This window comes from Suncus etruscus, chromosome 16 (genome assembly GCF_024139225.1).
Source record: "Suncus etruscus isolate mSunEtr1 chromosome 16, mSunEtr1.pri.cur, whole genome shotgun sequence".
NCBI classification, from domain to species: Eukaryota; Metazoa; Chordata; class Mammalia; order Eulipotyphla; family Soricidae; genus Suncus; species Suncus etruscus.
Genome location: NC_064863.1, coordinates 64,535,851 through 64,549,260, shown reverse-complemented (window position 1 = coordinate 64,549,260; position 13,410 = coordinate 64,535,851). Strand labels below are relative to the sequence as shown.

The following is a 13,410-nucleotide window of genomic DNA, read 5'->3' as shown; positions in this document are numbered from 1 at the left end:
ATACATCTGAGATATACAAAGGAGATACACGTGACCTTTTTATGTTTCAGAAATAGTCAAGAGGTTGGGGGTGTTTCTGAGACACCACTTTGGCCTGTGATTGGACAAGCGAACAGAGCATGGAGCCATGTCCTCCCCTTGTTGCCTGCTGAAGCTTCCGAATCCCCCAGAGGCTTTTGCTTCCTAATTGCTGGAAGTTGAAAGTTCAGCAGTCCCCTCCCAGCCCCTTGCAGGAACAAGGAAGCCTGGGGTCTCTTTTAAATTGCACCTCACTGAAACCCACTTGCTGGGACCCTGAGCAGGTGTCCAGGAATAACCCTGGGGACGGAGAGGAAGGAGAGAGAAGGCTGTGGGGGGCAGCAGAGGCTGCATCTTCACCTTATCTTGGCAAAAAAGCCTACAGTATGGAACCTTGCCGTGAGGAGTTGCCTGCTGAAACTTCAGACTCCACCCAAAAATTACAGTGAAAGATATGTAATCCACCTTGGCCAAAACAAAAATCATTAGTACAGAAAATGGTTAAATGTGGGGTAACAAGAGATGGGAGTGAGGGAGTAAAGGAATAAAACGAGCTCCTGGACAGCGTTCAGATAATGACAAGCAGATGAAACACAATGATATCCATATATTTCTTATAATGTTCCCCGCACGGTTTCACAATGGACAGGTTTAATAAGGAAACTTCCCTGATAAGTCCCAATGCCAGAACCTATTGTGACCCATGTCCCGCACCCCTTCCTAGGCCTGGTTAAAGCAGCTTTTGGCATGGTGGAGGGCTGCCAAATGCCATGCTGGCAAGGCCTCCGAGCGACTCGGCTCCCAGGAAGAAAAGAGATCCTGCCCGAGCCAGAAGGCTGGAAGATCAGAACCCCCACCCCCAGACCCTCCCTTTGGAGGCGGGAGGGAAATGGGGAAAACCTAGGAAAACCAATAAACTCCTCCAAGGGACCCACCTCGCTGGCTTGTCCAGCCATGTGGCCAGGCAAAGCCCTGGAGTATTGAGGAAGGAGGTAGGGGGGTGCTGGGGCGACCCATGTCCCGCACCCCTTCCTAGGCCTGGTTAAAGCAGCCTTTGGCATGGCGGAGGCTGCCAAACGCCATCTTAGCATTTTCTTATATTTAATAATATCTTTGCCCATTTATTTATTCATCTGTGTTGTTTATTTGTTTTTGTTTTTGGGTCACACCCGACGGTGCTCAGGGGGTACTCCTGGCTCTGCACTCAGAAATGCCCCAGGCAGGCACAGGGGACCATATGGGATGCTGGAATTCGAACCACCATTCATCCTGGGTTGGCCACGTGCAAGGCAAATGCCCTATCACTGTGCCCCTGTATTGTTTATTTTTGTATTGAAAATAAGTTGCCAACATTGATATACTTACATTTTAATTTCCAGTTGTGCATATCATTTAGATAATTTTTTCGTTTGCTAGTTTGGTTTTTGGTTTTTGGACCACACCAGATGACACTCTGCACTCAAAAGTTACTCCTGGCAGGCCAGGGATCATATGGGATGTTGGGGATCAAACACAGGTCAGCCCTGTGCAGGGCTAAGACACTACCCACTGTGATATCACTCTGGCCCCTCATTAATTTAGTTTAATATTTGTTTACTTTTTTGAGATTTTTTTTTTTTGGTTGGTTGGTTTTTTTGCTTTTGGGGGCTTCACCCAGCAGTGCTCAGGATCTATCCTGGCTCAGCACTTAGGGATTACTCATAGTAAGATTTAAGAGACTATATGAAGTACTGGAATTGAACCCCAGTCAGCTGTATGCAAGGCAAGTTCCCTACTTGCTGTACTATCTCCTCAACCCAAATAATTTATTTAAGGGCAGGAGCCATAGCACGGTGATAGAGCTAATGCCTTGCATACAGCTGACCTGGGACAGACCCAGGTTTGATTCCCAGCATCCCATTTGGTTACTGAGTCTGCCAGGAGCGATTTCTGAGCACAGAGCCAGGAGTAAGCCCTGAGTACTGCGGGGGGTGGCCTAAAAACCAAAACTAACCAACTAACAACAACATAATAATAATAATTTATTTACATCTACTGTCAAAGCACATCAACGCAATGTAGCATTTAAAGGCCGGAGAGAGAACTTAATGGTCTGAATACATGCTTTGTATGAAGGAGGCCAGGTCAAATCTCTCAGCACAAAACTGGAGTGGCCCCCTGAGAATATCTGAATATGGCTTCAAAGACAAAACAAAATACAAACAGAAAAACATAACATTTAAATTCTTTCATAAACTGAATATGCATATTAAAATCTAATTTAAGGTTCAGTTACTTCAAGTTTTACCCAATGGATATAGGGCATTAGGAGGTATTTGTAGATACCTAAGCAACATTTTTGCTAAAATTGCCAGGCATGATTATTTATTTAGGTAATATCTAGTATTGCTGTATCATCTCAGACGCTACCTTTTTTCAAAAACTTTTCTGGCCACCCACGTCTTCAATGTCTTCAATGACAGGTTCTACTCACCTCACCTGTGCTTAAGTTCTGCTGTTGTCATTGAAAATTACAGAGTATTTGAGTCCAGAGGGAGCATAACAATTACTTAATTCAACTACCTGTGATGAAGGGAAGGGAAAACAGACCTCAGAAAGACTGAATCATCTGTAACTATACTGAAATCACTTCTTCGTACTACAGCCTATCTGTGGGACTTACCTTGTGTCATCGCCTGTGATGTCTAGAATGTAACCAGTTATTATTACCTCTGAAAAATGTTATTATTACCTCTGCAAAATGTTTAGCAATGAAAAATTGTCATTTAGGTTATCACTCTTTTGCAAGAGTTTTAAATGAATTATGTGTTTAATTATAAAAAAATGCAATTTACCTAAATTTGGGAACTAAGCTGTGCCACATATTTTGCCTGTTTTTAGAAAAATTTTCTTCATTTATATTTATTATCTTTATCACAGCATACTCTTTCCCTCTCCCATATCTCCTTTAGAAATACTCGTCACTGTAACTGGAGCAATAGCAGAACTAGTAGGGCATTTGTCTTGCATATGATGATCAAGGTTTGATTCTTGATATTCCATATGGTTCCTTGAATACTGCCAGGAATAACTCCTGCGAACAGAGTTAGGAGTAACCCCTGAGCACCTCTGGGTGTGGCCCCTCCAAAAAGAAAGAAATATTAGCCACTGATCTTGTCTAACTAATTGCCTGATGATCACTTCCACATGGACAGGCACTCAACAATCCATCCAAAAGTTCATGTGACTAAAATTGAATAACTAATTATTCCATCAAAATCAATTCTTTCTCAGAGACGGAGAGATAATATAAGTATCAACATGTTTACCTTGCATGTTGCTGATTACAGTTCCATCCCCATACCACATATGGTCTCCCAACCACCACCTGAAGTGATACCTAAATGCAGTGCAATGAGTAATCCCTAAACACTCCTGGGTGTAGGACCCCGCCCCCAAATTTATTTTTAGACTTTTATGTTTTGGGTTATGGAATCATGCTTCCTTGATCCATTCCCTTAAAATGTCTTTTCTTTTCTTTTTTTTTTCTTTTTTTCTTTTTTTAAATTTTTGGGCCACACCCGGCGATGCTCAGGGGTTACTCCTGGCTGTCTGCTCAGAAATAGCTCCTGGCAGGCACGGGGGACCATATGGGACACCGGGATTCGAACCAACCACCTTAGGTCCTGGATCAGCTGCTTGCAAGGCAAACGCCGCTGTGCTATCTCTCTGGGCCCTCTTTTCTTTTTTTATTTGTTTTTGGGCCACACTTGGTGAAGCTTAGGGGTTACTCCTGGCTATATGCTCAGAAATTGCTCCTGGCTCAGGGAACCATATGGGATGCTGGATAGAACCCAGGTGCGTCCTGGGTCAGCTGCATGCAAGGCAAATGCCCTACCACTGTCCTATTACTCCAGCCTCTTAGATTTTTTTATTGATATATTATGCATATAGGTCATACTTAGTACTTACGACCTGTTTTAGAGCTCACCCCTAACATAAAACTTCCTTAACTACCTCAATCCTCAACGATAGCTTTACTCTTAATTTGAGGAGCTACCATTGACAGAGCAGTTGTTTTAGTAATCAATAATATATATTTACTTGTCATATTGAATTTTTTTAATGGGATGGGCCATACCTCCCAGTGCCCAGGGCTTACTCTGGCTCTGTGCTTGTGATGCACAGAGGATCATTGATGATGCCAGGGCTTAAACCCAGGTTGGCTGTGTAAGATAAATGCCTTGCCTACTGTACTATTTCTATAGCCCCTATATTGGAGTTTAAATAGTTTTTTTTTGGGGGGGGTCACACCCGGCAGTGCTCAGGGGTTCCTCAGAAATTGCTCCTGGCAGGCTTGGGGGACCATATAGGATGCCGGATTTGAACCACCGACCTTCAGCATGCAAGACAAATGCCTTACCTCCATGCTATCTCTCCAGCCCCCAGGAGTTTAAAATAGTTTAAAGCATGAATTTGGTTTCTTTTTCAGTTAGGTCTCAGTTTCCTTAAAGCTAGGAATGATGATTTGTTCTTTTGGGGGGAGATTAGGCCACAACCCAGGAGTGCTCAGGGATTACTCCTGGCTTTGCACTCAGGACTTATTCTTGGTAGTGTTTAGGGGACTATATGGGATGCTGGGGGATCGAACCGGTGTCAACAGCTTGCAAGACAAATGCTCTACCTATTATTTTTTCTTAATTATATTCATGATAGAAGTAAAAGCAGAACCTTGCACATGGCATGTATTCAAAAAATTATTTAAATTGATATGTCAGTGTATGTTATATTCTACTTTTTTTTCCAGATCATACACAGAGATATAAAGCCAGAGAATATATTAATTTCTCAGACTGGTGTTGTCAAGTTATGTGATTTTGGATTTGCACGCACCTTGGCAGCTCCTGGAGAGGTTTATACTGATTATGTGGCGACTCGATGGTATAGAGCTCCTGAGTTATTGGTTGGTGATGTCAAGTATGGCAAGTAAGACACTAGAAAGGGGTGTGTGAGGGCAGACTTAAGTCTCCTAATGATATTATTTAATGTTTGTAATATAGTTTAAAAAAAAAACCTCAAATCCAAAAAGAGGAATTGAGTTTAGAGAATGTTATGAAGTGATGTATAAACATTTTTGGTGTTTATTCTTGTGAAATAAGTGTAGATGGGTAAAGTGACTTAAAAATAAGAAGATCAAATAGATTTAATTTTTTTTTGTTTTATTTTTTTTGGGTCACACCCATCCTGGCTCTATGCTCAGAAATAGCCCCTGGCAGGCACAAGGGACCATATAGGATGCCGGGATTCGAACCACCGTCCTTCTGCATGAAAGGCAAACACTTTACCTCCATGCTATGTCTCCGGATCCAGATTTAATATTTTTTTCATATTTTTTTATTTAAACACCTTGATTACATACATGATAGTGTTTGGGTTTCAGTCATGTAAAGAACACCGCCCATCACCAGTGCAACATGCCCATCACCAATGTCCCAAATCTCCCTCCTCCCCACCCGACCCCCGCCTGTACTCTAGACAGGCTTTCCATTTCCCTCATACATTCTCATTATTAGGACAGTTCAAAATGTAGTTATTTCTCTAACTAAACTCATCACTCTTTGTGGTGAGCTTCCTGAGGTGAGCTGGAACTTCCAGCTCCTTTCACTTTTGTGTCTGAAAATTATAATTGCAAGAATATCTTTAATTTTTCTTAAAACCCATAGATGAGTGAGACCATTCTGCGTTTTTCTCTCTCTCTGACTTATTTCACTCAGCATAATAGATTCCATGTACATCCATGTATAGGAAAATTTCATGACTTCATCTCTCCTGACAGCTGCATAATCCATTGTGTATATGTACCACAGTTTCTTTAGCCATTCATCTGTTGAAGGGCATCTTGGTTGTTTCCAGAGTCTTGCTATGGTAAATAGTGCTGCGATGAATATAGGTGTAAAGGAAGGAGTTTTTGTATTGTATTTTTGTGTTCCTAGGGTATATTCCTAGGAGTGGTATAGCTGGATCGTATGGGAGCTCGATTTCCAGTTTTTGGAGGAATCTCCATATCTCTTTCCATAAAGGTTGAACTAGACGGCATTCCCACCAGCAGTGGATAAGAGTTCCTTTCTCTCCACATCCCCGCCAACACTGTTTAGATTTAATATTTTTAATAGTGTGTTGGAAAAGATCTATCAATTACTGCAAAAACAAAATGACATTGATTTGTTCAGTGTGACATTTTGGATGATTTGAGGTGGCATAGGAAAGGCTGGGAGTAGAAAATAATAGAGTAAAATGTTTATGAAGCCTAAATTGTCTTCACAAGTACATTCTTCAAAAGAGTTAATGATTTTGGTAGAAATGTTTATAAATTACTTTCTATATTTTTCTTTTTTATTTCTTTCTCCCTCCCCTTCCCTTTCTCCCTTCCTCCCTTCTCTCCCTTCCTCCCTTCCCCCCTCCCTCCCTCCCTTCCTCCTTTCTTTCCTTCCTTTCTTTCTTTCTTTTTTTTTTTTTTGGTTTTTGGGCCACACCCAGTGATGCTCAGGGGTTACTCCTGGCTGTCTGCTCAGAAATAGCTCCTGGCAGGCACGGGGGACCATATGGGACACCGGGATTTGAACCAACCACCTTAGGTCCTGGATTGGCTGCTTGCAAGGCAAACACCGCTGTGCTATCTCTCTGGGCCCTCTTTCCTTCCTTTCTTCCCTCCCTCCCTCTTTCCCTTCCTTCTTCCCTCCCTCCCTCTCTCCCTACCTTCCTTTTTTCCTCCCTCCTTCCCTCCCTTCCTTCCTTCCTGCCTGCCTTTCTTCCTGTTTGCCTTCCTTCCTGCCTTCCTCCCTTCCTGCCTTCCTCCCTTCCTGCCTCTCTTTCCTTCCTTCCTTTTCCTTCTTTCCTTCCTTCCTTCTTCACTTCATTTCTTCCCTCCCTCTGTCCCTCCCTCCCTTCCTCCGTCCCTCCTTCCTTCCCTCCCTTCCTCCCTCCCTCCCTCCCTTCCTTCCTTCCTTCCTTCCTTCCTTGCTTTCTTCCTTTTTTCCTTCCTTCCTTCCTTCCTTCCTTCCTTCCTTCCTTCCTTCCTTCCTTCCTTCCTTCCTTCCTTCCTTCCTTCCTTCCTTCCTTCCTTCCTTCCTTTCTCTTTTGCTTTATGGCCACACCCAGGAATGCTCAGGAGTTATTCCTAGTTCTGTGCTCCTTGCACAGAATGACTCCTGGCAGGCTTGGTGGACCATATGTGATGCCAAGGATTAATCTTAAATTGGCTGCATGCAAGGCAAATGCCCTACCCACTGTGTTATTTCAGCCCCATAATTTTTCTGTCTTTAGAGTATAGATCATTTAATATTTTCTTGATTGCTTTGAGTTCTCATTTTATTACTATACTATAATTATGTACCATTTTATAATTCAGCTATGACCTTAAGCAGTTTCAAGTTATTATCTCTCTGGTTTATGATATCAATATATCTTCTTTGCATTATTATGACTGATATTTAAGACAGTTCTCCCTATTAGCTTTTGGTTTTCCTTGTTATTGTCCATTTCCCCAACAACTATCTTCTATTTTTAGCATGCCATGAGATAAACTTAATAATGTCTTGGAATTATGTCTAAACAAGAGTAGGCTATAAACGGAAATCTGAATATTTTTAGAATAAAATACCCAAAATCAATCTTATGATTTTCAGAAACCCTTTTCTTCTGATATCACATGATTGAATTTTCTGGAAATCTAACATGTAAATGCAGTAGTATTTTAAGTTTTTAGGAAAATGTCTTTTTTCCCCTTTTATTTAAACAACGTGATTACAAAGTTGTTCATGATTGAGTTTCAGTCTTTTTTTTTTTTTTTGGTTTTTGGGCCACACCCGGTAACGCTCAGGGGTTACTCCTGGCTATGAGCTCAGAAGTCGCTCCTGGCTTGGGGTACCATATGGGACGCCGGGGGATCGAACCGCGGTCCGTCCTAGGCTAGCGCAAGCAAGGCAGGCACCTTACCTCCAGCGCCACCGCCTGGCCCCTGAGTTTCAGTCTTACAATGTATTCCACCATTCACCCATGAACAGGGAAATGTCTTTTTATATTAGGTTTACTACTTCTGTTCTTAATACCTAGTGTATCAAATATAATATGCAGATTAAATTTGGTCACTGTAAATGTATTGGAATACCAGAATTTATGCCACATTGTCTTTCTTTCAGGGCAGTTGATGTGTGGGCCATTGGCTGCCTGGTAACTGAAATGCTCATGGGGGAACCTCTCTTTCCTGGAGATTCTGATATTGATCAACTATATCATATTACAACCTGTTTAGGTAAGATCTGCATTTTAAATTTAGGAGTTCTTCCCTATTTTGAATTGGTTTTATAAACCTGATACTGGCTTAATTTCAAGTGAATAACTTTAAGGAGCAAATAAGAAAATCACATGTATATGTATTTACTTCTTCATCCTCATTCAACCTATCTGACATGTGAAGTTAATTATACCTTAACTTCATGTACATATGAAGTTAATTATAACATATACATTATACCTATCTGACATGAGAAGTTATTCATGCTCATCACCCCATTCTGTTTCCCTCCAGATAAGGCAAAGAGCAAAGACTGGCCATTTATCTAAAGAAGATGCAAGTGGTTATATTTTGTTTATGGGCATTTAGAGTAACACAACTTTTTTTTTCTTTTTGGTTTTTGGGCCACACCCGGCAGTGCTCAGCGGTTACTCCTGGCTGTCTGCTCAGAAATAGCTCCTGGCAGGCACGGGGGACCATATGGGACACCGGGATTCGAACCAACCACCTTTGGTCCTGGATCGGCTGCTTGCAAGGCAAACGCCGCTGTGCTATCTCTCCGGGCCCAGAGTAACACAACTTAACCTCATTCTCACTTTCATATTGAGAGACAGATTTCAAAAGTGGATTTTGTTCCAGTGTTTTCTTTTGTTGTTAGTGTTTGGTAAGAGGTGAAAGATTTGTGTGATCTGAAAAGAAACTGGAGTATATTATTGTTAGTAATTGGAAAAGAATTTTCCAATAACTAACAATAGATTTGTTGAAATATGACTTCCTTTTAGGAGATGAGATTTGCAAAATAGAAATAATGAGAACTGGAGATGATGGTCTGTGGTTAGAGTACTCACTCACTGGTCTTAATTTGTATGACATCTTGGACTTGATCCTTAGTATCACAAAACCAAAATAAAACAGAAAAGAGGAGATATCAGGATTATTTAGTTTATTATTTAGTTATTAAATATTAAGTTTCCATTAGGAAGACAAGAAATAATACAATAACTTTTACAGCAGAATTTAAAATTATGTTTTATACCAAAGTAGGTATTATAGAAGAATAAAAAATTAAGGTGCTCAAATCACAGTACCTGAGATCCACTAGGAGTGATTCCTGAGTTTAGCAGATCTGCCCTAAAAAAAAAAGAAAAAAAAAAAGAAAATCTTAAACAGTAGAACTGATAAATCTAGATTATATTTAATCACATAAATATTACTAGTTTCACTGTTTTGCTAGAAATAAGAGTGCTGGTATTTAAATTTAGAACATGATATCCTTTACTGTCTTTCTTATGCTTCCTCATAGCTTTAGTTTTATGTGCAGTGCCATGCAAGATTTTTAAATAACTTGAAGTAAGAATGTTCACTTCTTTCAGTTGACTTATTTCAAAAACCACAGCAAAGACTGCTAATGGCCCCAACAATAAAAGCATTTGTCTTGAATTTTGCATTAAAGACCGAGAAAGTCCCAACTTCATAAACTATGTTATATTCTTGTTTTTTTTCTACTCCCTATCGCTTGACTCTGTCATTTCTTTACTTGGAGCTGGAGACAGCAATATTGGTTCACCTAGTGGTAGGATTAAAACCAGAGCTCCTGTATACTCTGCATACACTCTTATTCTCTATGCCATATTCCTGCTTGTCTTTTTGTTTGTTCGTTTGTTTTTATGTCATACCCAGCAGTGCTCAGGGATTACTCCTGGCTCTATGCTTAGAAATTGTTCCTGACAGGCTCGGGAGACCATATGGGATGCTGGGATTCGAACCTCCTTCCTTCTGCATGCAAGACAAATGCCTTATCTCCATGCTATCTCTCCGGCCCCCCTGCTTGTCATTTTTATCATGATGTACAGTGACAGAAATGTGTGCTTTTCTCCTCCTAGGTAATCTAATTCCAAGACATCAGGAGCTGTTTTATAAAAATCCTGTATTTACTGGAGCAAGACTGCCTGAAATCAAAGAAATAGAATCTCTTGAGAGACGCTATCCCAAGCTCTCTGAAGTTGTAATAGACTTAGCAAAGGTAATCATACTCTTTCCTTTCACTTTATAGTAGGGAATTAATACTTTGGAGACTTGTTTTTTTCCCTCTAGTTGACATTTTAGGTAAGCAAATTTTCCCGAGTGTTTACTTTTTTTTTTTTTTTTTGTGGTTTTTGGGTCACACCTGGCAGTTCTCAGGGGTTATTCCTGGCTCCAGGCTCAGAAATTGCTCCTGGCAGGCACGGGGGACCATATGGGGCACCCGGACTTGAACCGATGACCTCCTGCATGAAAGGCAAATGCCTTACCTCCATGCTATCTCTCCGGCCCCCGTGTTTACATTTCTGTACGTCAGAAAGAACTTAGAGGGGTGGGAATGACAGTACAGCGGATGGTGCACTTGCTTTGTACGCAGCCGATCCAGTTTTGATCCCTGTCATCCTGTATGGGCCCCCTGATCCTTACCTGCAGTGATTCCTGAGCAGAGATAGGTGTAAGACCTGAGTACAGCTGGATGTGGTCCAAAAAGAAAAAACAAACTAAAACCAGGCAAACAAGAATAAAAATAATTAAGCAGAAAAGAAAACAAAGAGTAGTAATATAATTAATCCTTACATTCTTATCATCTGACTTGTGATTCTCTGACAATCTTCACCTATCCACATTATCATCAAAGATTTTTGGTGGAGAGGTTTTGTTTTGGAGAGGCCCACATCCAGTGATATTCAGGTCATGTGGTGCTAGGGATGGAACTCAGGCCTCCCCCATGCAAAGAATACTTTCTAGACCTTTGAGTCATTTTCCTTGTTGGGAGGGATATTTCTTTCTTTCTCTCTCTCTTTTTTTTTTTTGGTTTTTGGGTCACACCCAGCTATACTCAGGGGCTATTCCTGGCTCCATGCTCAGAAATCACTCCTGGCAGACTCGGGGGACCATATGAGATACCGGGATTTGAACCACTGTCCTTCTGCATGCAAGGCAAACACACTACCTCCACGCTATCTTTCTGGCCCCTGCAATATTTCAAATCCAATCCAAGATAATATATTATTTCACTTGTAACACCTCAAGTGTAGAACACCACACCCAGCACAATGCTCAGTGGTTACTCCTGTCTTTACACTTATAAATTACTCTTGATGGTGCTTGGGAACCATATGAGAAACCAGAAATGAAATTCAGCGGCAAACAAGACAAGCACTTTACCTGTTCTACTATGTTTCTAGACCATATTAAAAATTTCTTTTTAAAAAAAAAAACGATTGATTGATTGATTGATTGATTGATTGAGACCCAGAGGTGCTCAGGGTCTGCTCCTGGCTTCTGCACTCAAAAATCACCTCCAGCAGGCTAGGGGATATGGGATGCCGGAATGGAATGGGTCCCTTCCAGGTGGGTGCATGCAAGGCAAATGCCCTGCTGGCTGTGCTGTCTCTCCCCAAGGAAGGAAGTACACCAGATGGGAATTAAAAACAATCCTTTGCATCCTTTCTTGTTTTATTTTTGTAGTACTTACGATTCAGAACAAGATCTGTTTTGAATCATCTATTCATATAAAGAATATATTTTGAAAAATCTGGCCTAGAGGCCTTGTATCCCTCTGATCTTCATTTGAATTCCTGGCTTAATATTGTCCAGGGGTCACTTCTTTTTTTTTTTTTTTTTTTTTTTTTGTGCCACACCCAGTGACACTCAGGGGTTACTCCTGGCTATGTGCTCAGAAATCGCGCCTGGCTGGGGGGACCATATGGGACGCCGGGGATCAAACCTAGGTCCGTCCTAGGCTAGTGCTCGCAAGGCAGACACCTTACCTCTAATGCCACCACGCCGGCCCCTAGGGGTCACTTCTAACTAAAGGGCCAGGAATAGCCCCTGAGCACCTCTGGGTGTGGCCCAACCCTCTCTTCTCCCAACCAAAAGGAAAAAACATAATCTGGCCTGGGACTGAAAGAGATAATTTAAGCAAGAGAAGGCTCATGAATATTGTTCCGAGCACTTCCTTGTGTATGAGGGGACCTGATTTCATCCTGATACCTAAACCACTAACTTTAAGTGGCAGAACATGCCTAATGTGTGCTTAACCCTGATTTGGATCCCTAATACTGCTTGTTCCATAACCAACACTACTGGATAGTGGCCCCTGACACCACTGTAAGTAGCCCCTAAAATAAAATTAAAGGGCTGATGTGGTAGTACAGTGTGTAGTACACTCTTCTTATATGCTGCCAACACAGGTTCAATCCCCTAAATCTCATATGGTTCTCTAATCCCACAAACAAGGTTCTCTGAGTACAGAACCAGGAGTAAGTAATTCTGTCGTGGTTTGGATTCTGGCAGGTAGTACAGTGGTAGGGCAACTGTCTTGCATGCAGTGGACTGTGGCGCATAACTGGCACCCAGTAGGGTCAAGAGCACCTCTAGAAGTGAACTTTGAGCACAGAGACATGAGTAAGCCCTAAGCACTACTGAGTATGGCCTAAAAACAGAGGGAAAAAAGTTTTTGGTAGGATTGGCTTTGGAATATTAATATTGTATGCCTGAAACTATTTGAATAACTTTGTAAATCACAGTGCCTTAATAATAATAATAATAATAATAATAATAATAAAAAAAGATCATTCATTGTTGTTTTGGGCTATACCCAGTGATCCTTGGAGCTGTTCCTAGTAAAGTGTTTAAGTAGTTGCCCTTAGCAATTCTGAGGGACTGTATGGACCTGGATATTGAACTTAGTTTTTGGGCCACACCCAGCAGTGCTCAGGGGTTACTCCTGGCTGTCTGCTCAGAAATAGCTCCTGGCAGGCATGGGGAACCATATGGGACACCAGGATTCGAACCAACCACCTTTGGTCCTGGATCGGCTGCTTGCAAGGCAAACGCCGCTGTGCTATCTCTCCGGGCCCTAACTTGTTTGTTTTAAATAAATTTATTTAAGCACCATGCTTACAAGGTTGTGCATATTACAGTTTTCTTTTTCACAGTTACAAAGTTTTTCATGATTGAATTTCATACATACGAGGTACCCTTTTCCAGTGCACATTTCCCACCACTACTGTCCCCAGTTTCCCTCCTGCCCTCCCCCATGTCCTCTCCTCTCCCTGACTCTGGAGCAGACTTTTTCTTCACTCTATCTCTTT

The 13,410-nt window shown here is 41.5% G+C and overlaps 1 protein-coding gene across 1 annotated transcript in view; it reads left to right on the top strand.

The window, feature by feature from the left end:
- CDKL2 (cyclin dependent kinase like 2) overlaps positions 1-13,410 on the top strand; it is a 77,098-nt gene that overhangs the window by 18,881 nt on the left and 44,807 nt on the right. Inside the window, exons 4-6 of the mRNA XM_049789873.1 lie at positions 4,805-4,983; positions 8,196-8,308; positions 10,174-10,313. Of these exons, the coding sequence (XP_049645830.1) occupies positions 4,805-4,983; positions 8,196-8,308; positions 10,174-10,313 (432 nt within the window). The remainder of the gene's footprint in view (positions 1-4,804; positions 4,984-8,195; positions 8,309-10,173; positions 10,314-13,410) is intronic.